This window comes from Echeneis naucrates, chromosome 12 (assembly GCF_900963305.1).
Source record: "Echeneis naucrates chromosome 12, fEcheNa1.1, whole genome shotgun sequence".
Lineage (NCBI taxonomy): Eukaryota > Metazoa > Chordata > Actinopteri > Carangiformes > Echeneidae > Echeneis > Echeneis naucrates.
The window spans coordinates 17,228,523-17,256,482 of NC_042522.1; the positions used below are offsets into that span (position 1 = coordinate 17,228,523).

At 42.3% G+C, this 27,960-nt stretch overlaps 3 protein-coding genes across 4 annotated transcripts; 1 reads left to right on the forward strand and 2 right to left on the reverse strand.

Moving 5' to 3' along the window:
• Positions 1-949: 949 nt before the first annotated feature.
• On the reverse strand, positions 950-3,176 carry LOC115052205 (growth arrest-specific protein 1-like). The gene has a single exon (XM_029516201.1). The coding sequence runs from the start codon at positions 2,819-2,821 to the stop codon at positions 2,045-2,047; it is 777 nt and encodes a 258-aa protein (XP_029372061.1). The 5' UTR covers positions 2,822-3,176; the 3' UTR covers positions 950-2,044.
• Positions 3,177-11,103: 7,927 nt separating this feature from the next.
• On the reverse strand, positions 11,104-13,263 carry LOC115052080 (fructose-1,6-bisphosphatase 1-like). The gene is made up of 7 exons (XM_029515985.1): positions 13,088-13,263; positions 12,426-12,588; positions 12,213-12,305; positions 11,958-12,098; positions 11,726-11,863; positions 11,432-11,551; positions 11,104-11,292 (listed from the first exon to the last, which is right to left on the reverse strand). Exons 1-7 carry the CDS (start codon positions 13,255-13,257, stop codon positions 11,104-11,106), a joined length of 1,014 nt encoding a protein of 337 aa, XP_029371845.1. The 5' UTR covers positions 13,258-13,263.
• Positions 13,264-14,931: 1,668 nt separating this feature from the next.
• On the forward strand, positions 14,932-26,338 carry LOC115051895 (KN motif and ankyrin repeat domain-containing protein 1-like). Of its 2 annotated transcripts, none has more exons than XM_029515665.1 (12): positions 14,932-14,995; positions 17,187-17,285; positions 17,983-20,496; positions 20,682-20,834; positions 21,359-21,464; positions 21,560-21,739; positions 21,844-21,931; positions 22,461-22,680; positions 23,918-24,060; positions 24,510-24,710; positions 24,912-25,010; positions 25,134-26,338. In XM_029515665.1, exons 2-12 carry the CDS (start codon positions 17,249-17,251, stop codon positions 25,197-25,199), a joined length of 3,807 nt encoding a protein of 1,268 aa, XP_029371525.1. In that variant the 5' UTR covers positions 14,932-14,995; positions 17,187-17,248; the 3' UTR covers positions 25,200-26,338. The 2 variants fall into 2 exon arrangements, with proteins under 2 accessions (XP_029371525.1, XP_029371526.1); XM_029515666.1 differs by having other exon boundaries at positions 25,137-26,338.
• The last annotated feature ends 1,622 nt before the right edge of the window (positions 26,339-27,960 follow it).

Below are 27,960 nucleotides of genomic sequence, written 5' to 3' on the forward strand. Positions count from 1 at the left end.
CACAACATTCCTATTTTCTTTCGGTGCCAAAAAGTTAATTGAAAACATTTCAGGGCAACGTATGGTCCGGGGGCCCCCATATGACTCTCATCCCTTCATTATCCTCAACAATAATAAAAAGGCATTACAATTATTAATGGCTGGGGCAGAGGCCTGCTCTGTTAAAGAGGCAGTGGCAGCCTTTGGCTTCTCATAACAAAAGCCCCAGAAAAGTCGCCACCAATTTTTTAACCAATCGCTGCCAATGTGGGATTTATTATTTGGTTCCTAATAGCTGAGCCTTTCCAAAGTGAAGTCATCCACGACGTTGATGGCCGTAGAGAGAAGATATTAAACATCTAACCAAACAGAGGAAAGATCATCAGAAAGGCCACTCAATAAACCTGAACTTTCTCACATAACTCCTCTGTCTTCCCCTGGGATAGCTGTCTCCTCATGCTCCCCCACTCCCTGAAAAGGGTGACAGAGAAACAGTGTGAATGAAGTGCCCCCACATTGTGCCGCCGCACTATTGTGTATTTTGCATCTCCATAATAGAGGTGCCACTCGACTTCTCTTCCAATCAATGGGCTGGAGGGCCCATCTCTTGTGCTTAAAAAAGCAACATGGCTGCCATCAATGGTTTCAAGACCCATTATCACGAGTGAAAGAGGGGACACTGGCTTTTTTTCCCAATAAGTGTAGAGACCCTGACTGACTCACAACACACAAATAGACACATGTTCCCTGAAACATTGCTGCTGCAGCTGACTACGAATAATACAGTGGATAAAGAAATGTCTTTTTTTTTTTTTTCTTTAAACAATCCAAAAATTGTAGTGATTGTTAACAGACATGCTGAACTTTAATCTGATCGTTTCTGAAATGTGAGATGAGTACAAATGAGTAAAACCTTGAAATGAATTTTTTTTAATAACCACACTACAGCTCCGAGATTAGAGTACTTTCAATGACACTTTTAATAACAAACTGATTTAGAAAAGCTTTTGACTTTGATTTATAATGGCTGCTTTGGTCACCACACAACACATTTTTAAACACATTAAAGACAAACATTACTGTAAAGGGACTAACGTTGAATGTACTCTTTTATTCAGCGAGTGTTTAAAAAAAAAAAAACAACAACCCAAAACATCATGACAGCCTGAAGTCCAAAGAAAAAATAGATAAATTCCTATTTATTACATGTGCATGTACATTCAGAGGAGTGTGTTCATCATGGGCACTTCAAAGCTTCACTCACCTGAACACGGACACCTTTTTCTCTTCCTCAGTGTCTTTTTAACGACTTCTAACAAACACTTGTGGCGTGAAGATAAAGAAATAACATTCCTCGGCTCCATTTGTGCTACAAAATGCCCAAAGAGGAGGAGGAGCTTACGTTCCTTCCCATCTGTTTGTAGGAGACAACACCTCATAGCGTATGCAAACATCCATATGTCAAAGGTCAAGTGTACCATCTTTTGTTTTTGTTTATTTTCAGATGCACGGTGTGCATGATCTGGGTTTTAGTGGCTTACATTAACTTTGGTTTCTGGAAAGGGGGGGGGGGGAGTCCCTGTGCATCTGGTGAAATAAAAAAAAAAAAAAAAGTCTGTTTTCCCAGCCTGCCTCTGGCATGATGAACCCAACATTAAAGACCTGTAGGCACTTCAACACAAAACATTTGCCCTCCCTCTGCGGTTGAGATGCAGTAAAGGAGTCAGTGGGACTCAGCTATTCATCTACAGTGCAAATCTCCCATCACTCATAAAGAAACATTTTGACAAAAATAGACTGTACAATTTTACCCTCATACAGGTGATATACAAAAATAGGCTCCTTCGACATCATCACGTGACTAATAATGATAACTGACTCATATTAATTGGCTGCATATGCCATAACCTACCGGTTCTGGTCCACAAACTGTCACTTGCCCTTGACACGATGGAAAATACCCGAAAATAAAAGGATTTGTTCGTGCAGAAGTGAATTAATGAGCCAAAGTGTTAGTTCAGTGGCAGAAAAGATGGATTCAGATGGATGGCTTGGCGGCAGCCTGTCAGATGAATTTGGTTAAAACCAAAATGGTGGTGAGAACATTGAGCACAGTCTGACAGGCTGTGGAGTCGCTCGAGTTTTCCACATATTGATAATCCTCCTGGTCGATGTATTCGTCCTCGGAATCCTCCTCTGAGTCTGAGAAGCCGCTCCCTGCGGACCCGTCTCCGGAATCGGAGCAGAAAGTTTTCATGCTGACTTTAATGTACTCACATATGTTCCTCTCCGTGCCGTCGCACACACAAGTGTCCAGCTGCTGCGCTTTCGGTATGGAGCGCATTTTGGCGATGACCCTGCGGCACCCGTCCGAGCACCTCTCCCCCCCGAAGAGTTTTCGGCAGTGAAATAAATAATCCCTCATGGCCGAGCTGCAGGACGGGTCCCTCTCGCACTGCTCCCGGGCCTCCGTGCAGCCCATGGTGCTGGTCCGCGGCAGGCACGGCTCGATGGCCTGCTTGGTGCTCCTGCAGACCGGGTCCAGGGCGCAGTCGCAGTCCTCCAGAGCCGGGCCGCTCTGGGTGAGGTTGAGCTGGATCAGGGAGGAGATGCAGTGGCTGGGACACTTCTTGCGTTCCCCGCCGATGACGGAGGCGCAGGCGTAGAGGTACTGGTCGTAAGCGTAATGGCACTCCGGCTCTCCGTGGCACTTCAGGATGGCTTTCCAGCAGACCAGCCGACGGCCGTGGCTGGGTGAGCCGACACAGAGCCCGATGATCAGGATGAACGCGCCGCATATCAGGGCCGACGTCCGCTCCATCAATGTGGCACGACTTGCCATTTCCAGGAAGAATGAGTGTTAAACAAGCCGAACTTCATATGGACCTCTGTAGGTCCCCCCCCTGATGGTTTCATATCATTTCACTGATGGTGACTTGGTGAAGTCACTGAAGCGCCCCAAAGTGAGAAACTGCCTCTAAAAGATGACCCCGCCGAGTCAGACATGTCAAGATCTGACCACTTTCTTTCTTTCTTTTCTTTTCTTTTTTGGAACCAGAAACTTCTCCGAAGACTCGCTGCTCAAACTCTCCCCAAAACAACGATGATGTCCTTCCTCCTGCAGCCCGCATCCCCTCCGCCCGCTGCGGCTGCTCAGTGAGGCGGCGGACCGGAGGGATGGAGAGGTTTCTGGGAAGACCTCCTCCCATTGGTCGGACGACCTGTTGTGATTCTGACGTCACACTATTGCAGTGACGTAGTCAGCGGAAACTTTGCGAGGTTGTGTGTGTGTGTGTGTGTGTGTTTTGTTTTTGCTGTTTTTGTTGTTGTTGCTTCCTTATTGTGGAAACTCGAGTTATCGTGATCATATTTGTATTGCCCAAAGTTTGTTGATTTTAAAACAGCTGAAAAACTACTCCTATCCTCAACATCCAAACATTGTCCAAACATTATTTGGAAAGGAGGAAATGCATATATATGAAAAGGAAGAGGAGTATGCGTGAAAAAGGGAGTGTAAAAATATATATTTTATCTTTCTCAAATAAAAGTGTTAAGTTAAAAGACTGAAGCTAGAAACTGCAACTTTTCTTTCTACAGCAATCCAAATTCCTTTTTCCATAAGAAGACAGTTTTGTTGCGTAAAAAATGCAAATGACTGTTGTAATAAGACTAATTCGCAGAGTTTCTTTGGAAGCAGGTTTGTGTTTTCTCCCTGCAGAGAGAAACCACAGCTGTTATAACACATGCAGAGCTCCTGTCTCCCCCCCCCCCCCCCCCCCCCCCATGAAACACATTAACTCCTGACTGCATACGTGTGAACTGTGCAGACACAATTGCACATACCGATGAAGATGTGACAGCCAGCTTAAAGGTTTAAGGAGTCTGATTTCTAGAGCTGGGAATGTACCAGAGAAAAATGCTGAGTGAAAAAAATTGTGTTTTTTTTAAATGCACATTTTGTTCAAGTGTAAGCAGGCTCCAGCACTTTACCTTCTGGTGAAGGGTATTTCCTGTTTCCTTACAATAACACTTCTAAGTGTTAAGGGGGATAACAACTGCAGCAACACAATGTAAACAAACAAGACGTGTGTAGCCAGCAGGAATGAGGAGAGGACGGATCAGTCGGGGGCCTCCAGAACAGGAGAGAAAACCGCTCGCTTTGTTCTCCTGACCCCGTCACATCACTGCGCTGTGTGACCACAAAGATCTGGCAGCTCCACGGGGGACCATCGGACCCCTGATTCCAATTAGAGAGATTAGAGAAGAGTCAAGACAAGTGCAGAGGAGTTTCTCAGCCAAACAACCCCACCCACCCCCCCACTTCATCAGACTGGCATACCAGAGCAACAGGCCGACTGCAGACTCAACTTAGAGCAACATCAAAGTGGAGGTTAGAGAAAGCCCGACTGGAGAACTGGTGAAGGGTCTCCGTTAACTACAAAGAGGCTGACATCAGCCCAGTAACAGCGACAGATCCCGCTGCTGTGACAACTGTACATGTTTTGTACTTTTGCTCAAAGTTTGGCCATCTCCTCTGTAAGCGTCGCACTCGGGCCCATGCAAAGCTCTCTCTTCAGAGAATAAAGATCTCTCCCTGGCTACTCTTAAATTTCACTTTCAAGAGGGCTTCCATAATGCATAGCAGAACCAAAATCCCATCAGCGTTGGACGCCTGCCAGATAAGAACAACGGCCAGATTCAGTGGAGCCAGAGGCTCCCATGATGGAGCAGGCAGCTGCTCTCCCCCCTTAACTGTACCTCTTAAATTACTCCAATGCATCACTTACACTTCTTACTTTTATAACAAACTTTATACCAGGGAAAAAGAAAAGTTTCCTTTACAGCCTGGTCCTACATTTATTTCAAACGAGTACCTCCAGATATGTATCCCGTACATGTGGTTGTTCATGGCGACTTGCATATGATAGGGTTTCCAGAATTGGAATGTGGTTCCCGAGAGTAGATTTGTAAATACTCATGCGGAGACAGACATGCTCTTCAGTTTGTCTCCACTGCTGTCAAAAGTCATTACACACAAGTTGCACTGCCAGAACAATTCGCTGAACTTTGTATTCAAGTGCTTCCAAGCTCAAAGGGAGACAGAGAGAGAGAGACAGAGAGGAGGAAGGGGGAGGGAGGAAAAGGAGTCAATATTACAAAGCTGCCAACTGTTTTCCTGCCTGCATTTTTCATTTTTCTGTGGCTCATGGAAACTTCTCAGATGTCGGTCGTAGATGTGTTTTTATGATTTTTCTCTTCATTGCTTTCGCACAAAAGAGAGGGCTCTGCATTCCCTCACGAGAATAAAACTTTTTGTCAGTTTAGTAATCAGAAATAGACACCCAGTGTGGACGCATGACCAAGTTAACAACACAGCAGAGCAATAACGGTCATCAACAGCTGCTGGATGGATTTCCATGAAAGGTTGTGCACGCTGTCATGATCCTTAGAGGATGAACCTTAATTATCATGAAGCTCTCTCAGCTTTTCCTCAAATGGGACACTTTTAGCTTTTAAGAAAATACAACAGGACCTACTGAAAAGATTGATGTGCAGCTTCGCACAGATATCAGCATATGTTCCTCAGAGGATTGATCCCCGTGGCGATCCACTGACACGATGAACCTCTTGTCACCACGTTGTAAATAACCTGCTATGCATCAGCATTGTCATTATGAGTTCTTAATATGCTGATTAGGGTGGTTTCTGATGAAGCTGTTTCTGTTCTGTCCAGACTGCTACAGGCCCCGCGCCTTTATCCCAGCAGGGATGTGATCGGATGGTACCACGGGTTCTGAGATGACGTGCGTCCCTCTGGGGGGAGCATCGCACTGAGGCAGGGAGGGGATTTGACTTTGAACTCGGAGAAGAGAGCATAGCTACAAGTTCAAACATGTGTCACTCTGGTTGTAAATTAGCCGAGAGGACTCAGAAAGTTTTAATCGTCGAAGCCAAAAGTTTGGCACATGGTACGAGGTTGTGAGGTCGAACAGACAGACGATTGTTTTCTTGTGCTGGTTTCCCATCAGAAAAACTTTCAGATTCCTTTGGCCTGCTTCATGGAACAGATTAACACCACAACAGGGAGCAAAGATGGATAAAGTTACAGGAAGATTTGTTTTTCTGGTGGTAATGATGTTGTAGGAAAGCAGATGGGCCTGTTAAAAACATTTGAAAGCCAGTGAGAGAGAGGTAGAGGCTGGTTTTGACATTACAAGGGAGGGCAATTGATAGTGGGCTGTGTTACAGATTCGTTACACCTGCAGTAAAATAAGGGTTACGAGGGTTATAAGGAGGAAGCCTCCAAGGTTTGCTGCGGTTCTCTGTGACGCTGGTTAAGTAATGATAGGAGCCATTTCTCTCCATTACATAGAGGGGAGTAAAGACACACCATTTCCCCCAGAGGTAATACCACCAAAGAAGAAGGGAAGCCTGTCACTTTTACAGAGTCCTTAAAGCTGACAGGAGTTTTAGTTTTTCTTTGAAATGCGACCTCTCCAAATTGTACCTCTCCAAGAGTAAATAGCTGTTCGGGGACAGATATGCCACCACAAACCGGCATGAAGAAGACGTTATTCACCAGATCCAGGCCTGAACAGGCCTGAACCCTAACCCTAACCCTTAGGGTTCGTTCTGCAACCTGACGTTGTGCTAATATTGTGAACAGCTTGTGAACAGCTTGAGCTGAAGCTTTAGAGCGCAGATCATTTCGGGAGATAGAAAATGAGATGTGATCTAGGGCTTCCCTCACATTTGCCTGAGTAATCACAGTGTTTGAGTTGTCCCCAGATTATCTTTGTGGCAGCCACGGGACTATTCTTAGAACGCCAGACAAGACCCAAGCAACGTGTGGGCTGATCTATGACACTTTGTGAAGTGTCGACACGATGCTGACGCTCTCCCAGGCTGATGAATCTTTTTCTCACACTCTATAAAAGCTGCTCAGGGCCTCATGTATGCCTAGGATTTTTTTCACGTTATGGCCCTATAATTTTTAAATGAAATAATCACTTTCCCCTTGTGTCTGTTTTGCCAACCTCTGATTACGACTTGGATAAAAGGGCTGGACAAGAAGTACCAGAAAATCCATGAATGCACCAAATTATTTTAAAGGACTCAAATGAGGCCGAAAACCTGAAGACTGATGTTGAACATCCCTCATCCGGCGACACCTCCTTTTGGTGGTCTGGTCCAACCTTTCCCATTCATGACACCACAGAATAAATCAAAAATAATGTGAGTGGACTTTTCCTCGCACTACTGTAACGAGACAAAAGAGAAATATTATTGTAGGATTCAAGAACATATTCTTTTGTCCTGATGCCCAGAATATTTTTTTCCTGCTGATCGTTTGGCAGCAAATTTTTGGAAGCAGGCACTTTCCATGAAGCATTTGCTATGGATATAATGTTGGCTTTAAAATGAATGGGCATCAATAAAAGAGACATGAAATAAATCAAAGGTCATCAGGTCAGTGCACATGCTGGTTTTTTACACGTTGAGGTCACTCAGATGTCAGGTTGATTCTCCAGTTTTGGATGAAGTGTAATAAAAGTGTTGAGATGAAGGAAACCCTGAAGTGTTTTGACTGTCAACTCTTAAATTAGGGTATTTTATTGGCTGGGAGTGGAAAGGGTCGGAGGACGTGTGAGGCATCAGGTACAAATATGGGTCCTGCCTGGAAGAAGGTTGAGGCGGTATTTGGATTAGCAGTTAGCTCCGGTCAGGGTGGTCTGGGATGCAAAGTTTATGTTTAATTTAAACATGGGCTCTGTGGATCTGCGTACTGTCACTGTTCTGAGAAAACCCATGCTGAGCAGTTAAACAAAAGGTGACATGAAGTCTGATTACATTCGTTATAGAGGAGCTGAGTGACTGAATGGATTTACAAACTGAGTTTTCACCTAGAGCCTTAACTATCGTCCTAAATGTTTCTTGCATTGTGCTGACAAATTATTGACTTATTTCTGTCTTTTCCTGTTTGCTTGCTTCAGAAGAAGAACCCCCTGCAAGAAAACAAGCGTAAGTCTCGAGAGATGACAGCATCATTGCACTTTCAGAGGCCTCTCGAGAAAGGGCTTTTACAAATCTAACCAAATAAGGTTGGCCATCCCTCCCAGGCCAGGACTGCACATCCTGCTTGACTTGGTACAGGGTGAAGAAGGACCACCAGAAGATACAATGTTTACTGGCACCCCAGTGGCCCAAAAGATAAGGCGTTGACCAAATACTGGACCGGTTTCTCATTTCATTTGCTGTGCGTGCTGGACTCTCCGCTTTCTTAAGAAGGAATACAATCATCCCAAGTATGGTAAAAAGAAATCTACAGGCTTGCTGTTGGCTCTGCGAGGTTGAACATCAGCACAACAGTGCTGATATTTTTGGCAACCACCTTCACCATCTCATGTCAGTATAATTTCCCCTCAAAAAATGACAAAAGTACGGCCGAGGCAGATGGAGATGTCCTGGGCTCATAAATTATTGGCTATATTAATAGTTGATGAGATATTTCAGCTAGGGCCGAAGTCACGGGGCAACTAATGTGCTTTACATCGATTACTTTTGTTTTTGGATATTTTTTTTTATTCCCTTAATTTATGGAAGAGTACGAAATGTGCTCTTCCCTCTCATTCTGGCACCGCGATGTGCTGCCGAGAGGAGGAGGCTGCTGATTGAGTGAGCTGTCAGCTGCGAAGACACACCACAGACGCTCCACTGTAGTGCTCTTCATCAGAGTGCAAAGTAAACAGAGCCTGTCTGGACACGGGGTGGATGTCAGGCAGACAGCGAAGGGCTACAGCAGGAAACAACAGGCACTGGCCTGTCACTGTTAGAAGGACAGAAAGGACAAATCGGCGTTGCATGGACTTAACTCAACAGCAAAGCAGCGTTAAGATCTTCGACATTTGGTCAATATTATAAAGAATCATTAATTAATTAATTATTCATTAATTATAAAGCCGTGATAATATGATCTGGCCTAATCATCCTGCTGTTTCTGTTCTGTTCGTGATGCATTGACATAGCTAAAGGTCACAGATAGCTCCTTTCATCAAAATGAAGATAATTTAGATCGTACTGTCTTGAAAAGCACGGCAAAGACTGCGGCACATTCAACAATTATCCTAAAACATTTCCACTCAAATGGAAAAAATGAAAAAAACAAACAAACAAACAAACAAATTTCAATGCTGTGACAATTATTTAAATCAAGCTGTATCATCTCATCTCACAGTACAAACATGCTCACCACACACAGTAGCAAGGGAAAAATAAACAGGCTCGGTTTTGCTTTCCCTGCAAAATCTAAATATTGACTCAGTAACCTATAATCATACACAGTCTGAGCAAAATCGAAATAAACATGTGTGCCTGTGATGTGTAGCATTTGTGTGTCTCATGGGCACAGAGACCCTTGAATGCTGACACTGACAAACACATGAAAAAAAGGGAAGTGGTTCAGTTTTTAGTGAATACCAGACAGCAGCATAAATTATTTTTCCATTCTCTATATGTACAAAGGAATCCTTTTGAAATCGTCAAGGCCGCTATCTCGGATTGAACATCTGCTTTGAGTTCACATATGTTAACTTATATGTGACTCACGTACAGTATTCTCACATTCAGAGGCTTTAAATTGCAGACACATAAATAAAAAAAAAATTATGTTCTCAGAAGAGCTTAAGAGCTGCCAAGTTTCCGAGAGATTTCAGCAGCCAGCGATCCACACAACTGTGTTATTATTGTTTTTAAACGTTATTATAATCTCATTAAGTTTCAAATCAGACTTTTAATCAGCTTTTTTTTCTTTTGCTGGAAGCCTCAGTGTAATCTGGAAAGCTACGCTGTACGCTGACATTGTTGTTCTGCAGACCATAATGACTGCTTTCCAAAATAAACTTGATTGATCGAATGAGGCTCTTGTGCGAGCATACTGCTGGATCTTTTTCATTGTTCTCAGGGAGTCTTTATGGCTCATTAGAGCTGTGGCAAAGCTGAAACATTTCTGGCTCTACCGTGGCGCAATCAGAGCGACATGTTGATGCCAGACGTCATTGCAGTCTGAAAGACGTTGAAGTTTTCGCGAGAGATGGACATAAAAACTTACTGGGGTGAAAATCTTAATAACAGCCTCATGTATGTCCGTCAGCTACCAAACAGGAGACAGAACCTTGTTGACTAACCCAAGACAAAGACCTGGAAGAGGGGCAAACAGCTGGTCTAGTTCTGGTCTGGCCCAGCAGCACCTCTTGCTGGATTGTCCACGTTTACTCCACTCTAAAACAATGTAAAAACAGAAAGTTGTGGTTTTACGGGGTTTTTGTGGTGAAACTACATCTTGGTCAGACGGAGTGATTTCAAGTTTGGACAAGATTTACATTTTTGTACAAATGATATAAACAAGATTTAAAGTGTTTTTATTGAGTTTCGTTGTTCATTGTAGGTGGAGTTTGTATATTTTGATTTTCTGTCAAACACAATCAAAAGGGAACAAAATGAATATTTTCAAGTTTTGTATGAGAACGAACTAAAGATTTTACTTGCCAGATATGTGGTTATGTTGAAAAAGAAAATATTTAGATGGGCGTTAGATATAGAAAAACTCATTTCTAAAACCATCCAGTATGCTAGTACAGAATACAAAGCCTTTTACTTTTGCCCAATCTGGCCCTCTTATCGAAGAATCATGTCAGTTGTGCTCAGTGCTAATAGCCAATCAGTGAATGTAGTGTCCGAGACTTTTTGCTTCCTATTCTCTACAATGTGACCTTTTTGACACTTAAGAATAAAAAGTATCCAGAGATACAGTGTCATCCTCAACTCATGCACATCAGACGTGTGAAGAATATGAACGCGTTTTCATTTTTCTTTATTTAAAAAATACAGTCCTTTCGGATAGCATGCACAGCAAGGAGCTGGAAATGGCACGGTGTGCAGTGGAGTTAGTTCGTGGGCCAAGTGAAGCTCTTGGTTCTTTCGTTGATGCAGCTGAGGGAATAAACAGAGAGCAAAGTCTCTGCCGAGGCTCTTGATTGTGTTTAGTTCTGCTTTAAGATGCTCAACACCAGGCCAGACAATGACTATTTTTATTGGCTTGTGTACATTTTAGCAGACCTGAGTGTCTCATTTATTATGCTTCTTGTAAATGGAAAGATATTCTTGCACGTCGTCAGGGGACCCGAGGACGACCGGGACTCTCTGGTGGATCGTGGTGGGCTGGATGTCCAGGACGTTTGTGGAACCTGTGGTGGCCATGCCGCCAGCCTGCTCCATTATGAAGGCCATTGGGTTGCATTCATACAGCAGCCTCAGCTAGAAGACAAGAAGCAGGAAGACGAGTTGTATGAAGGTACGACAAATAACGTATGCCTGCATTTCACAGCAACTTTCCTTGGATTGAGAAAGAATTGACAAACTTCTTTTGTCCGTTTGTAAAAGCTCGTCCACTCACTTTGCCCTTGGGACTCTTGACATTAGCAGGGTATAAAAAGATTCCTCCATACACCAAAGTACGGTGAACATCAGCAACCATTGAGCCAACGTATCGACTGCCATATGGAGCGGAACCATCCTAGAAACACAAATGTCGTGTTGTCACTTTCACAATATTCAGATAGAAAATATTTCATATTCATTTACACAATACAATTTAAACACTGGTAAATTTCCACTTCGGCAGACAGTTTCACATCAGGCCGTTGTTGGTGTCATAAAGTGAATTTAACAGCTCACTTAGCGCCAATACCTCAGGATATTTCTTCTTTTGGAGATACTCTGTCACATCTGGATAAAAGTGCTGTGCGTATCCTTCATTCAAGCTGTAGATTTTTCCCCTTTTCTTAATCTTCACATCTCGATCCACCAAGATGAACTCACCGATTGCCTGCAAAGAAATTAAAGTTTCATATATATATATATATATATATATATATATATAGGTAAAGCAGGTAATGGTAATGGCTTTGGTGCCATCTTACAGGGTCAAGCATGAAGCAGTTGACTCCCTGTCCGGTGGAGAGGACTATCATGGTGGCACTACCATAAAGAGCATAACCAGCAGCGACGATGTTTCTTCCAGGCTGCAGAGCGTCCTTCTCAGACGGCTCACCATCTGTGGTCTGTGGAACAGCATGGAGGGAAAACGTCAGCAGTGTGCAGCCTGCTGAGCGCAATTGTGTAAAAATCTCATTGTTTTTTTTTGCAATCAGAATGCGATTATAATACTTACTAACCTTTTTGTAGATGGCAAAAATTGTTCCAATGGAGACAAGGCAGTCAATGTTTGAGGAACCATCCAGTGGATCAAAGCACACAATGTATTTCCCCTGTTAGGTGAGAAAACCGCTTTCAGTTTGCTGAAACAGATTTCAAAAACCGATCCAACAAAGAGAAAATCACACATATTCGCACAGCCGTGCCTGAAGATACAGCACAAACACACATACTCTCTTGTCTGGTTCCACAATGATGGCCTTCTCGTCCTCCTCGGACACAAGCACACAGGAGCTGAAGGAAGACTTGATCATGTTGACGACCAGGTCATTGGACAGGACATCTAGCTTCTTCACCTGGTCCCCTGTCACGTTGGTGCTTCCAGCAATGCCATATCTTCAAAGAAAGGAAAGAAGTGCAGACTGAAGAGGAAAACCTTTGGTGCTCCTCAGATCACGCAGTTAAGGCAACGTGGGGGCTAATCCACAGAAACGGTTTTGCAAAGTGCATTAAGTGCCTCCTTAATAGTGTTTTCACCACATTATGAGGAAGGTCTGAAAAGACCATCATCGTCTCAACCTCTGACTTGAGGTGTGCAGGCCACGAGCAGAGTTTACCTTTGGCCAGGGGGACGTAACAAGTACTTAAAAGCCGAAATAATCCCAACCTCAGACATATTGGAATGAACGGGAAAACATTGTACTGTATCAGAAAATAAATGGAAACTTCTGTAAAAAAAAAAAAAAAAAAGGTATTACAAATAATCACATCAAAGTGACCTTGATTGACCTGCCAATGTTTAATATGGTGGGTATCGCAGTTCCACCCTCTTTCTACCTCTGCTAATATAAATGTGTGGTTTTGTTATTAAAATGAAGAAGGAAATGCTACTCACAGGTTAGCGATCCCAGCCTTCCTGACGGCAGTGGAAATGGCTTTGACAGCAGTGCAGATGGAGTTGAGCAGGTTAGTCAGCTCACCTGTCCCTTGTGCCCTCCTGCCCTCCTCCAGGACGAACCTGGTGAGGGTCAGCACGTTGGTGTCGAAGGATCCTTTGTCAGACATTGTGCTGTCAGGTCTGGGACTGAGGCTGGCACTGAACACCTGAAGTAACACTGGAGCACATTGTCCCAAAGTTAAAAAGTAGCCTCAGGAGCTGAGATAGGAGAAGGGAGGGGGGTGTGCAAGTCTTCCAACCAATCACAGGTGTCAGAGGTTGATTTGATCATCGTCCGTGAACATGGGTTTAAAAGGGCAAAGTTCAAAGATAGTGGGCATTTTCATCACAATAGCTCTAACCTAACTTACTCCTGACTCCCTCACTACTGAGACTCCTAAAGTTACAGTGAATATACGTTTTTAAACAAGGTTCAGTATTCTCTATCGAAACAGTGCTTGACTCTCGTTACATTGTGTGTACACCTTTTTCCGAAAGCTTTAAACAAAAGCAAATCCGGGCCCATGTAACATTTATCAGTCAGTGGTTTCAGTCAGATTATTTCACCCTGAAACATACAGAAAGTATTGTGTTTCTGATGCACAGCATGTTCAGGTGTCAGCACTTCTCTGCAGCCTGCTTACAACCGTGCCTTCCGTGCATGATCCATGAAGTGCAAAGTTCAAATCAGGGCGCTCATTGTCCGTGTCTACCCTGCTTGTTTTTTACACGAGCTGATAAAACATTATCTGCTGGTAATGAACCGCCACACACAGAGCAGGCAGGGGCCCAAAGCTTCCTCTGCACTACATGTCACTCTGTGTGTGACACAAACATGAAGAGCGAAGTTGAACTTTGAATGTCAAGATACCGCTATGACACAATGTGTGATGCTAATCGTTGCTTTTTGAGGTTAATGATAACACTTTCAAATTTGATTTTTGCAGACCGGCATGACAGGGCTACAAAAAATGCATGACTATATTACATCAATACAGTTCTTGGTTTTAGTTGGATGAATCATGTGCGATGTATCCAAGATAAACAAGTTTTTAAACTTCTGCTTCTCTCCTGGGAATGAAACCTTTAAGGGAACTACTTTTATATCGCCAGGCTGGTGTGAAACGCATTTCTCTACCATGTCCAGATGATGTCACTGTTCAGTTTACAAACTGCTGAAGATAAATGCAGCCTGGGCAACAAGTCAGAGCTAAGGAGCATGGCATTTCCTGCCGCTGTGACTGAGAAAGAACTCTCCTCTGCCTTTAAGATTTTCACAAAAACATCAGCTCAGGTCCAGTTCCATCCAGCAAGATCACTTTTATTTATCACCATTGTTGTTAGTGTTGCTGTCCCTCTCATGTTATTTATTTATTATCATTTTATTCTTTGAGCAGCAAAAAAACCCCAAAAACAAACAAAAAAAAAAAACATCCCAGAAGCTGCCTGAAAACTCGCAGGCAAATTATGTTTGTGATGAGAAAACCAGATATCAGATATATTTCTTTTATAAAGATCATAAAAACAGAACAGAAGACAAACATCACGTCGTATTGTACCTGTGAAATAAAGAACAACAGGCATCGTTAATATTTGATTGGGGACTTTTCATCAGCTGATTGACGCTCAGGATCACCTGGTGGAACCTGGGGGGGCGGTCACTGTTGGGCGCATGCGCGGTGGAGGACAGCTTCTCTTTTCGACAGAAATGGCGTTTTAAAGTCTAAATAAAGGACGAATTTATTTTGGTTTGAATGTCGACAGGTTTGTTTTTCGACGTTTTTTTTTTTTTTTTAGTGCACATCATCTGAGCATGTCCACTTCTCCTGCTCAGGTGAGCGACTTTAACATGACATGAGCTCACAGGTGAGGCAGCATGCTGACTTTATTTTGGTGTTAAAGCAGGAAACAAAGTAAATACATTTACCACTGTTGGATCACAGTGCAGCTTTTCATTTGAAGTTAAATTGTGGCCACAAGGCCCGAATCAGCTGTTAGCAGAGAAACTCCTGTTTCCCCGTTTGATTACCTCTCATTCATTAAGTTTTTTTTTTTAATTTGCTAATTATGGACTTAATTATAATGAGGGTTTTCCAAACCTCCTGCCAGTTAATTTCATTTTGAGATGTCCACCTGTGGCCCCCTGTGTTTGCCAGTTATGCTCATATGCTTGCTGTATTCACTTATTTATTAGTTTAGTTTATTTTTTTTTTTTAGTTAAAATAATCAAATTCACAGAAGAATCTTTGGATCCCCTTTATTGGAAACAACAACCACAGACTTTAATCAAGAGAAGATCCTCTTAGAGATGTCTTACTTCACACCACATGAGAGAATGTTAGAATAGTTTGCAGATTTAAGTGCCAAAAACCTCATGATATATATATCTGGCACAGATCTCTGTAGCGCTCCACCAAGACCACAGCGTACTGGCTGTATTTCTTAGCAGCATTTCAGATTGAATGATTCCTGACCACTTCAAAATGGGACCTTCAGTGATTGTAATCAGTCATGCATCATTTTCAATAGTTACATTCGGTTAACTTAAATGGGGTTTGACAGAATGTTACAGGTTAGAGGTCCTGTAGGTGTTATGTATTGCAGCTTGTAGGCCGAATCCAACCCTCCGACGTTATTTTGCCCCAACGTGAAAGCTGAAATTTTCCATTTCATATGCAAATATAAAAGCAGGCTTTAGTCCCATTGAATATGATCTTATAATTTCTGTGTCTGGTTATTTGAACAGGTAGTGCTGCTGAAATCTGTGCTGTGAAAGGATCACTAATCTTTGAGATGAACATAAAGAACATGTAATGCATTCCATTTCCTTTAAAGAAATAAGTACCCTTATTTCGGTCTCCAAAGAATGGAGTGCTACTGAGCTTATTATCCAGAGACTGAACGTTTCAGCCGGGCCTGTGAAGCCTGCATTATCTGATTATGTGCCAAACTAAGATGAGCATGCACCAGGAAGAACACATGGAGTGCCCCCCCCCCCCCAAGGGTCAGTCTTCTGTTTGTACGAATGAGTTGTTGAATGAATGAGGATTTGTTTGTGTTTTGCGATCATAAAAGATTCTGAGGAGCTAAAATGAATTTGGAGAGGGTGTTTATGTAAGCACCACCATGTTTTAATGTGTCCTAATGAAAAAGGAAAGAAAGGAGCAGACACACAATTACATTTTCTTATAAAAATCCTGATTGCCCCAACTCACCCATTCTTTCATTGTTATTTGCCGACTCAGTTTTTTGTGCGTTTCTTCTGGCTCTTGGATTAAAACTTGGATCATGGTTTCCCAGGTCTCCTTTAATTTTCACCTTGAGATGAGCAGAAATATTACTTTTGGTTGCTACGGCTGTCTAAAGACAACTTGCTGAACCTATTAGTTATAAATTAGAGGCTTAATCTCACTTATTCACAGAGAATCTGGAAAAAAATAAAACAAGTCTATTGATTTTAATATGGAATATGGAGTGCAAATTTTATATATTTATTTGTTGGTACACGCACAAAACCTACTCCATGGCTCATTCTGCAACACAGACCTCTGCTATAGTATTCTGTCAGTGGCTTTTATTTATGGCATTAATGTTACCAGTGATTTATACTGTATAATGTAGTTTCAAATTTCTTTCCAGAAGAGCTTCATATATTTTCATATCAGTATATGCATACATTTGTTCTAGCTATCAAAGGGAATTTATTATAGAAGTGCTGAATAAGACACTGACAGAACTGGGCCTTTGAGCATTATTTGTGAGACAGTCTCCACAAAACATCCACACGCTGAGAACAGAGGATGCTTACTAATGAGAAAGTGATACGTGCAGTGCGGTAGGTCACTTGCGCACTTTGCAGTATTAACTATAAAATGCCGTGGCCTGGTATACCATTTCCTTTATGTAAGCATTGTAAGGTTAGTTGTTACAGACTGCTGTACCAGGGAGGCAGGCAAGAGAAATGGATGGAAGCACTCGGACCTCGCATCTAAGAGCTTACGATCAAGATGTGAAGCATAATTAACCTTCATATTTTTTCTTTTATTTCCACATTTAGAGACCCAGTTGTAACTGGATATAAAGGAATTGCTCAATTATTGAATCCTTTTAAACATATTCATGGCTAAAGGCAGTTACATCTTGGGAAATGTGTCAGGTAACTATTATTATTATTATTATTATTATTATTATTGGTGCTCTTTAATTTTAAAAGTTGTCCATATTGTGTGATTAGTTAGTTTAGATTACAGTGTTTTGCTTTTATTAAACAACTTCATCCTGTTTGACAAATTACAATATGCATTGTGTCAAATATTTTACACATGTAAAATATTTCTGTTTTGTTTATTCACTGGCTGAAATACTTGTAGGATGGTCTGTGGTTGTAAAAACCTGCCAAAAATATGGTTGGACATTTAGAGGGAGTTGCAGAGTAATTATAGAGTGGGTTCAGTCTATGTAGAGAGACATACCATTTGGAGGAAAGTGACTACTGAAAACAGAGTCGACATGATTGGTAAATCCGCCTATGTCCCTCCTCTTCTTGAGGTGGGACAGACTCAGAAAGACTCAGATTATAGTCAAACACATTTTGATGTGACAGACAAAAAGAAGAACTGAATGGAAATGATTGCTGATGAGGGAATAACAATGAGGTAAGGCTGGACAAACACACGGGAAGGATGGAAAGTGTATCATATAAAGCTTTATATACTGTATTTTCCACCACATATTGTAGTTTTTGTTTTTTTGTATTTTTTTTCTGCAATATGCTATTTCCCTTTTTTCAGTGTGGGACTGCTTTTCACTCTGCAACAGTAATTGTTGTTTTTATTCCACTCTTGGTCCACTAGGTCAAAGCACTGAAGTATGTGTTCCTAACTACCTTGGGATTGACTGCAGTTTTCAGCTGGACGTGGACAACCCTCAGTGTGTGGACGAAACCCACAACAGTGCCACCATTAAGCGACTAAGCCTTAAGAGGAGGCCCAGAGTGGCCGTCAATAATGCAGAAAAAACAGAGCGAGGTATATCATCAGGCCAGTGGCATTCTGAAGAGTCCTTGTCATCATCTAACACGGATGATACGAGACTACTGGCGATGTCCTCTACAACCAGAGGGCGACCACCACTTCCTCCACCACATGGTTCCTCTTTGGAGAACAGAGTTTCAAGGAATGAGGGGCCAGCGATGTCTAAGCTGTCTGAGTCGAAGCCTCAGCCTGCTGTAAGATCTCTTGCTCTCCAAAGACCAAGCCCAGTGGTGGAGACCCACAAACACTTGGCGCAAGAGGTGACCAGTCCGCCTGCACCCCAGCCACAACCCCGCCAACGACTGGCCAGTTTTGGCGGGGTAAGCTCCCCTGGCTCACTCTCCCCCTTCACTGGGCTGGGCGCGTATAATCAAAACAACAATGGAAACAAGCCTACTGGCCCAGGGGCAGAAATGCACGTCCACCTCGGCTCATCCTTCGGACCTAGAGGCAGCACAGGGTGCCTGAGATTAAGCCCACAGAGCTCTGGTAGAAGCACTCCGGTTACAGGCCTCGGCCCAATGCACCTGCAGCATGTTCGTGACCAAATGGTGGTGGCCCTACAGAGGCTGAAGGAGCTGGAGGAGCAAGTGAAAATCATTCCTATCCTCCAGGTAAAGATCTCTGTCCTTCAGGAGGAAAAGAGACATCTTGTAACCCAGCTCAAGAACCAGAATGACAACGAGGGCATGAATGATGCAATCTGGAGGAGAGCTTACAGCACAGAAAGGCCTGATGCGGAGGACAAAGTGAATACTGAAGAGGGATTTAACAGCATTGTACAGAGTGACCCCGCAGACCCCAGGGAATTCAGGAAACTGACTGAAGAGATGCAGGCTTTGGAAAGAACCATCAAGGGTGATCAGTTGAAACCGTTGCACAGAAAAGGTAAGAGCCCTCTGCGTGACACAGTGGAAGTTGATGAAAACGTCCCCTTGTCCGCATCCTCAAAGGGAAACAAATATGTGCACACCGATCTGGTAGAGGCGAGGTCCGTAGCGACAGAGGTGTCTGAAGTTAATCTTGGAATTTACGCAGAACGAGAAGCAGAGCTTGATGCTCAGCAACTGATAATTGGTGCCCTGAAGGAGAGGGTTTCTCACTTAGAAGCAGAATTAAAAGAATCAGCACTTCAGACAGAGATGAGCCGTCTCAAACTGGAGCTTCAGACTGCAGGAGCCAGGAACCGGGCTGACAAAGCATCTCTCGCTAGGCCATTAACTGCGAGCACAGGTGTCGAGGCAAGGCCCCACACCACAAGCCAGGGAGTGGGGGTTCACACAGAGGTGCAGGATGCCAGCACAGGGGAACTAACAGAGGTGAAGACTGTGGGAATATCATGTTGTGGACCTGAGCTGAAGGATGTTTGCACGGGACCCGACATCTCCATGAGCCACTGGGAGATCAGAGAGAGAGTTGAGACAAGGGAAAAGAGTGTGGGGATCCAGGTTTTAACAAACACTCAAGGAGTTGGTACAGAAATAAAACTATCTGACGCGGTCACCAACACAGAAGCACCAGTGGAGAATTTGGGGTCTAAGAAAAGAAAGACTGAGTATCGTTCAGTGGCCTGTGGAGATTGTTCTGTTGATGTGATCGTCTGCGAACCAAAGGAACTGATCTCTCAAGGTATGGCCACAGATCTGGTCAGAGTCGTCGATCTGGGCATCATGGCCTCGCCCCGGACAGCTTCACAGCGAACCAACACCCTGACCAGCTCAGTGTCCCGCTTTACCAACACTAAACATGCCTTCAGCACAGACTCCAGCACTAACACTCTCCTCAATACCCAAGACAAGCACACCAACACCAGTCAGACCTACACAAGGACTGTGTCTGTAGGGTACGGAGTCAGAGACATGAAATGCACCACAGAGACCCGAACGATCGGGGTAGGAACTGCTACTCTGACAGGAAATGCCTTAAATCAAACACAGGGGACAGTCACCAAGGTAACTCGAGACACTGGTGTTGGGTTCACAAACATTAATGAGAATTACCTGGTTGGACTGAAAACTAGAAATATGGCCTCTGGACCATCTCACCTACCTGACCCCGCCAAGACGAGAACTATCGGTGTAGGAGAGGGGAGGATACGGGATTTGTCAGGTCGGTGCAGCACATCTTACCAGAGTTTCCAGCAATCCACACAGTCCCAGTGGGATCCCGAGCTTAACCATTACATAGAAAAGATGCAGAAGCTCCTTGGGGAACACGGAGACCTACTTACAGAGGATTGCCGTAGAGGAAATGACATCTCTAAGCTGTCCTCCAGTAACAAAACTGCAGCACAAAGAGAAGCAAAGATTCATCAGTTAGATTCTCAAGAACCAGGTAATACTGTAACAGATTTAGTAAGAAAAAAGAGACTAGTAAGAGACTTAATTTCTCATCTTTTGCACCATTAATGGGCAAAGGTTTTAAATTATTGATCTCCTGTAAAATACTTTAAATCATATCCATGATGTCATGTTGGTACTATTCCTAAAATTTACTAATGTTGTCTGTCTTCGCCACAGTCAGCGGAGAGTTCCAGTCACCGTCTTCACTTTCAGCCAACTCTTCTAAAAGTGACAAAGGAAACCCAGGAATGTGCCAACAGGGTGGTAATGAATCTGAGGTCAAAAGAATGATACAAATGTTGGAGCAACAAGCGTCCTCAGCACTGCAAGGTGTGTGTGTGTGTTTAAATGCACTCAACGCTGTTTATCTGTATTAGCAACACAGTTAAGTTTAGATAAGAAGAGAGGCCTTCTGTGTAAAAGTAGTTTAATTTAAAAATATTGCTTTTCCAGACCACTCCTGAGGCCCAGTTTAACTTGTGTTAAATTGAGAGGAAGTGGCTGCCTTTGGCTTGGCCACTTTGACTTTCTGAGGGATACACTTGCAATGTTTGGAATGATATCTGGTTTTGGAAAACATGTCATACCACATAGCAGTTTGTGGCTGGAAGTCTAAAACTGAACGGCTTCGTAGGAGGAGCTGGTGTCAGAATACTTTCTAACTAACTTTTTAAAATGAGAGCTTCAGATTTGTAGGAATGTCTAAAGAAATATGAATATATCTCCACAAATTACTGCCAAGATTAATCCAGTGGGTTTCTGGCTGTGATGCATTTAATTAAAAAACACTCTGTAGAAGTCAAATGTTCTGCATGATAAAGAGTCGGAGACGTTTGGCTCATTATTGTATCTAGACAGATCAGCCAATTCTGTTGTGCTGCGGTCGATGATGAAGAAACAGAATGGAGAAGGCTCCAACAGCAACAGGAAGAGCATGAGGTTTATGAAGCTGACAACAGGGTAAGCATCTGATTTCTGACCTCACATTTTACGGCTGAAAACTGGGGTGTGACGTGTGTGTGTGTGGTTTTATGGCTTTGTTTTCACGTCCTTAGTCTGGACCCCATGCCATCTTACGAGCCCTCTTGCAATGACAAGGTGAACTCTGAGGATGCAGAAAAGAGAGCAAATAAAAAAATAACGGAAGCTGCTCAAGAAGGAAACCAAGCACGGAAGGGCAAAGTAGGCTCCAACAAGGCGTCGAAGGGATCAGCTAAGACACACACACAGCAGAGGTAATGTGAGGTTTTATTTCTGCTACAGCGCGAGGCTGGCCTTAGGCTGGGCCTCCTAAATCAGAGGTTCTGTGGTGTAATTTATTTATTGCCGTCTCTTTTAGGTTTAAGTTAAGTGCAAAGATATTTTCTGCTTGTCAAACCTTAAAGACGCACCTGGGTGATGGCATCGCTTTATCCAGCGGGGAATTGGTAGGTGTTGTTCACCTTATTCATTGCGCTGACCACTGAGTGTGTACTTAAATGAGATGAGATTCCAGGGGAGGGTGTGTTCAGGTAAGCCATTTAGAGACAAATTACTGTGACGTTGGACACAAAAGTGAAGGTGGTGACTGTCTAATTTTCTACCACTGACTTTTTCTTCAACAATAATATTCCTCTGTGAAAAAGGAGTCCTGGTTTTCCCAATAATTTAGTTGTCAGATGCAGAGATGGGCAGATCAAAGGAAGAAATAAGATAGACTTCGCAATGTAACTTAATATACCAAAAAAGATAAAACAGACTGAAGTTTTTGCAGTGAAAGGAAGACAGATTCCTGATTGTCTTCTTTTATGATGCTGATTTTGTAGAGTTGTTGCTTCATAAAGCTCTTTGTTTCATTCACACCCCTGTAATTACAAGATGTTCCTATTCATCTATTCAGAGTACATTTTGCTCTGCACTGTGAAATATACACGTGTATGTATGTATATGAATATATATTCTTTTGTCCTTTTGCAGCTAGACTCTCTACAAACACTGCAGCAGGAGTGGTTCTCTGTGTCCAGCCACAAGTCGGCTGCTCCTGACACCCTGGATGACTACTTGTCGGCGTTTCGGGTCATATCCCCATCTGTATTGCAACATATAGTCAATATGGCTGATGGCAATGGAAACACAGCTCTGCACTACAGTGTGTCACACTCCAACTTTGGCATTGTCAAGAAGCTGCTTGATGCAGGTACATTAATATTTAGTTTTGCTTTAGTTTTTCAGGTCCTTGCTTGCTCTGAGAGTTTTATTCCTCTTTGCTTTTCACTCATGCAGGAATCATAATTCTCTCTTGTGCTGAAACTACACTGAAACAAACTAAAAGACAAGTGTGTGCCTCCAAATTTCTCTTAATATAGAAAAACAAACACTTACCTTGTGTAACATGAAATCCTGTTACATATGAATCAAATGGAAAATAGTTTAATCAATAAGACATATCTCATTATTCAATTCAAATGTAATTCTCCTAATACTGAACTGAGTGTTCATTTTAAACTCCTGTGGACAAAAATCAAGCAGTTGTACAGACAAACCTGGTATGTGACATCAATGCATTTTTTAAAATAATAATATAATTGCATATTAACAATTAGGCAGATGTTAAAAAATCGTTTTTTTTTTTTTTGTGTACGTCATTTTAAAAGTCCATGGCTTTTAAAAATATTTTTTTAAAAACATGAATGACCATTTCAATTACCAGTGAAATCCCATTTCAAAATCAGGATGAACTCTTCCAACCTTTTTTTTTTTTCCAGGAAGCATGAAGGGGAACAAAATTTGTATTATTCATGGCCAGTGAGTTAAAAGGGTCTGATCAATATAACTTGGAACAGGCAAACGCTGAATAGGTATAATGGCAAAGATGTATTCTCGTTTGAATCTAATAGCCAATGCCACAGCTTTCAGGAGAGCTCGACTCTCTGAGGGTTCTCCCTCTGGTTTGGCCCACTCAGATGAATAGAAAGATATAATCAGCTAAAGTTAAGTTTTTAATCCTTTGTGCGACTAAAATTGGCCCTTCCATTGAATCTGTATCAGAGGAAAGAGTTTAGATCATGGCAGGGAGATGCTTCACATGCAGACTGCGCACCAAGGTGACACTATTGAGAGCTTGTAATTGTACAGCAGCTAAGAAACCACATTTATCTGAGGGCAGTTAAAGCAAATCCATAATGTGTTTGCATCATTGCTGAGATTGGAGTGTTTTTATGGGTTGTTTACTGTTTGCAGGCCTTCAATGTAGGACCAATTTATTTTTGAGCATTGAAACTGGATGTACTTAGTGAAGCTCCAAAGATGTTGCAAGAACCATCAACAAATACTGATACACACCTTCTATTTTTCTAACCTTTGCTCTTTCCCCCTTCCTTTGTGTGTGTGTGTGTGTGTCCCCCCCCCCCCCCCCCCGGCTGACCGCCACACAGAAGTGTGTAATGTCAATCAACAGAACAAAGCAGGATACACACCAATCATGCTGGCTGCACTTGCAGCCGTTGAAACTCCAGAGGAAATGAGAGTCGTGGAGCAGCTCTTCGCAAAGGGAGACGTGAACGCCAAGGCCAGCCAGGTGAGTCGGCCTGTTCTTGGATGATGTCGGTTCATGTCATGTCCTTCAGGCACTTAGTGTTTTTAGCACTGCTGATTGTTTCATGCTACATAAGGATATGTGTAACTCAGCTCTTGGATGGTATAGAAAGGTTGTATCTCTGAATAAATTTTGCTGTCAGGAGCCAGTTGGTACAGATTTCAAGAATGGATGCCCTTTCCCTTTTTTTATTTTTTTAATTTAAATTTTCATTTATTATTGTTGTTGCATTTAGAGGCTTTTGAATTAGTCTCTCAGATACAGTCAATTCCAAGCGTGGATATTATAGAAAATTATTACATACGTGAATACTAATGATTCTGTATGAATTACTCTACTGCATGCTGAATAGTTTCATTATCTGTAAAGATTTTTTTTTTTAATCCAGTAACCTTACTTCCAGTGTTTGACCCCTGTGTTTTGTCACCCAGGCTGGTCAGACAGCTTTGATGCTGGCTGTGAGCCATGGCAGAATGGACATGGTGCAGGCACTCTTGGCACAGGGGGCAGAGGTCAATCTCCAGGATGACGAGGGCTCCACTGCGCTGATGTGTGCAAGCGAGCACGGACACGCTGACATCGTAAAGCTGTTGCTGGCGCAGCCGGACTGTGATGCCACCCTAACAGATAGTGTATGTGACCCCTTGCTGCCAAGCTTGTTGGCTCCCAGCTGAGAAGCTGAAACACTTCATCTTCAGCTCGCATACTGAATAATGCGAGTGGACAGCAATTTAAAAAAAAATCCTTTAAAATGTCATGGAAACATCAGGGTTAGAAGTTCTATATAATTAAATATGTGCTCTCATAATGCAAACAATTATGTCTGCCAACAGGATGAAAGCACAGCCCTGTCCATCGCACTTGAGGCAGGAAATAATGACATCGCAGTGCTTCTTTATGCTCATGCCAACTTCTCCAAAGGACAGACGGGGGTATGTGGGTTAGCCATTTTACAGCACCTAATCCAAATGTATACTCAAGTAGTTGTGTGAGAGGTTTTTTTTTTTTATTTTTTTTATTAATTGTGTATGTCTCTCTCTGCTTGTGTGTCTTAGCAGGCTGCTGCTCGTCACGGTGGAAAGTATCTCTCCTCTTCTGGTGCTAGAAATACTCCTGAATGATGGGACGCCCAGGGCCTAAACGGATTCTTCATGAATTTTATTTATGAGGTGATTCACTATCAAAGCCCCCACAGAGAGGCGTGGTGGTGGTGGTGGTGTGGGGGGGGGGCTGATGTTTTAACATCCTTACTCAGCCGTTGACAAAATCCGAGTTATTCTCCACTATGACTCTAATATAGTACATATATGCAATAATTACTAGTATAGATTTTGATTTACGTGGCTTAGTGTATATTATATTACAACTCATCAGGAGATGTATGCATGGCAGACTATAAAGACAAAGCTTTAGTTCCTTTTTGTAAATATTATTTATATTTGCTGCAGTTTATGACTGGAAGAATACAAAGATACAAAAAAAGTATGCTAATATCAAACTGAAAAATGGAAATGTATTTAAAAAAAAAGTTAATTAATAGAGGAGGAAAATAAGGAAGCGGGTTCATTTAAATACATTGAAAAAACATATTTTTACTATAATGAAAAACAAAAATTTTTATTTATATATTGATGCCTGGCTGTATCTTCACTGATTTTCCAGAAGACTAATGATGCTTGATAAATATTTTACATATGTTTGACTGTGTCATTGTCACAGACCTAAAACTGCACAATTAGAGCTGCAGCTAAAAGAAATGTTATTGATTCATATTCAAGCATATTTCAGCATTTTTGAAAGATCTGCATGCTTGCACTCTCATGGAGAGTTAAACATCTCCATGTGATACAGACTGAGCACACGGAAAATATGATGTATTAGTTTGTGAGCTTTAGACATGCTGGTAGGTGGATTTACTTTCTTTGTTTTTACTTCAAACAAAGCCAGGCTAGCTGTTTCCACTGTTTATGCTAAGCTACGCTAATTGGCTGCATGCTTTAGCTTCTTATTTATTGGACAGATATGAGAATGCTGTTGATCTTTTCATCTAACTCTCTGCAAAGAAGGAAATAAACAAATGCTCGAAAATGTTGAACTGCTCCTTTTAAGAGGCGCCTACGTTATAATGCATCGGACTCTCTCCTGCAATTATATCCTCTGTTGAACAGCTTGTTCAGGTAAACTCAAAGTCGAATGCAGTAGTTAATGTGTCGAACTATTCTTTAGAGCCGCTTTGCTAATCTAACATACATTTTTTTCAAGTGAGACATTTATTTTCTCATGAAGGGAAATAGATAAAACTTTCAACATTTTTACGCTGGGTAAGCATAAAATAGCTTTTTCCTTTTATGCTGAACACAAATAAAATGACGTGTTTTAAACAAAAACAAGGAAGCACACACAGTCTCTGATAAATGGTTAAACTCCTTTGCAGGATTTTTTTTTTTTTTTTTTGATAGTCAAGAGGTTTCTATTTGGTCTGGACAAGTAACTCAACCAAAATTCCTGGTGAACTCTAACTGGACCATCAACATTTCTTTCCCCCGATTTCTATCTGCCAGTCGCTAGTTTGATTCTCCCCTCGACACCCAGATCACCTCTCTCACCTCAACAGATAGCTTTCATGAGGATAGGACGGCATGACGGTTAAACTTCTCAAGGAATTCTAAGCTTTATCCGTGTTTCTGCTTCTATCAGTCATCGAGCAAATATAAGAATGCTCTTCATGCTGACACTTAAATTCTGCATCAACTCTGCATCCAAGAGACTGCCATTGTTTAATTTTACATAAGGACACTGATGGTGAATAGTGAATATGTGATACACTATAAATTATAGGAAATCGCAGTCTTTTCTTTTTTCCCTGAATTAATTTTCAGTCTGCCTTTATTTATTAATTTCACGATAAGATATTTTTGGCATTATAGAAACATGCGGTGGCATTCTGGGATCTTGTCTCCCGGGAGTTTGTTTGTCTGTCTGCGCCTACTGACATGATTTACTGTTCTGTCTCTGCACGAATCTTTTAAAAGTGGTGCTTGAGTGTAGAAAGAAAGAAAGATAGAAGGCCCCCATTAAAAAAAAAAAAAAAAAAAGCAATATATGTTGGCCCGCCTCCCCCCCCCAAAAAAACACGCCCGCCCCAAGCATATCGCTGTGTCCCATTACTGCGAGCTTGTGCATGCGTGGCTGAGAGCACTCTGAGTCATTTCCCAGCAACAGCAATAAAACACAATGATATACAAGGTCCAGCATCAAAATTTGCTGTTGCCATGGTAACAGCGGTTTTGAGCAAGTGGTTCTTGAGAACATTACGCTGAAATGGTATCTCTGGTTCCCCGCTAATCCAGTCGCTTCACACCGCTCTGTTGTTTGAGTGGAAACTGACCTGCACCTTTCTAACTTTATTAGAACGGATTTTCACACGAGCCCTCTTGAAGGGGGGAAAAAAAGCAAGAAACAAAAAAAAAAAAAAAAAGAGGAGAAGAAAGGGAGTGCTTAATTTGTTTTTCATTTCTTAAAAGGGTAATGAATGTCATATGAAGCTTGCATGCGAGGAAAATAAGCAGACGTAATATCCTGCAGATTGATCGCTCCTCATACTGAGCCAGGACATACCATCAACAAATACTGTTGCAGTGTGCGCAGTCCCACTGTCTGCACTCAAGTGTGCTGCATGTCCATGACATGTACTGGCTAATGATTTGTTATTTCAAGTCTGCAAGTGGCCCAGCTTTTCTTTGTGTACATGTGAGGGGTGAATTTCTGTGCTTCACAACAAGTGCTCTGGTTGCGTAGTTGGCAACTTAAGATATTTTTCAACATGTCATGTCATCAAAAAGAAATTCACAAAAGGCCGGTCCGATATGTTGCTTATGAATG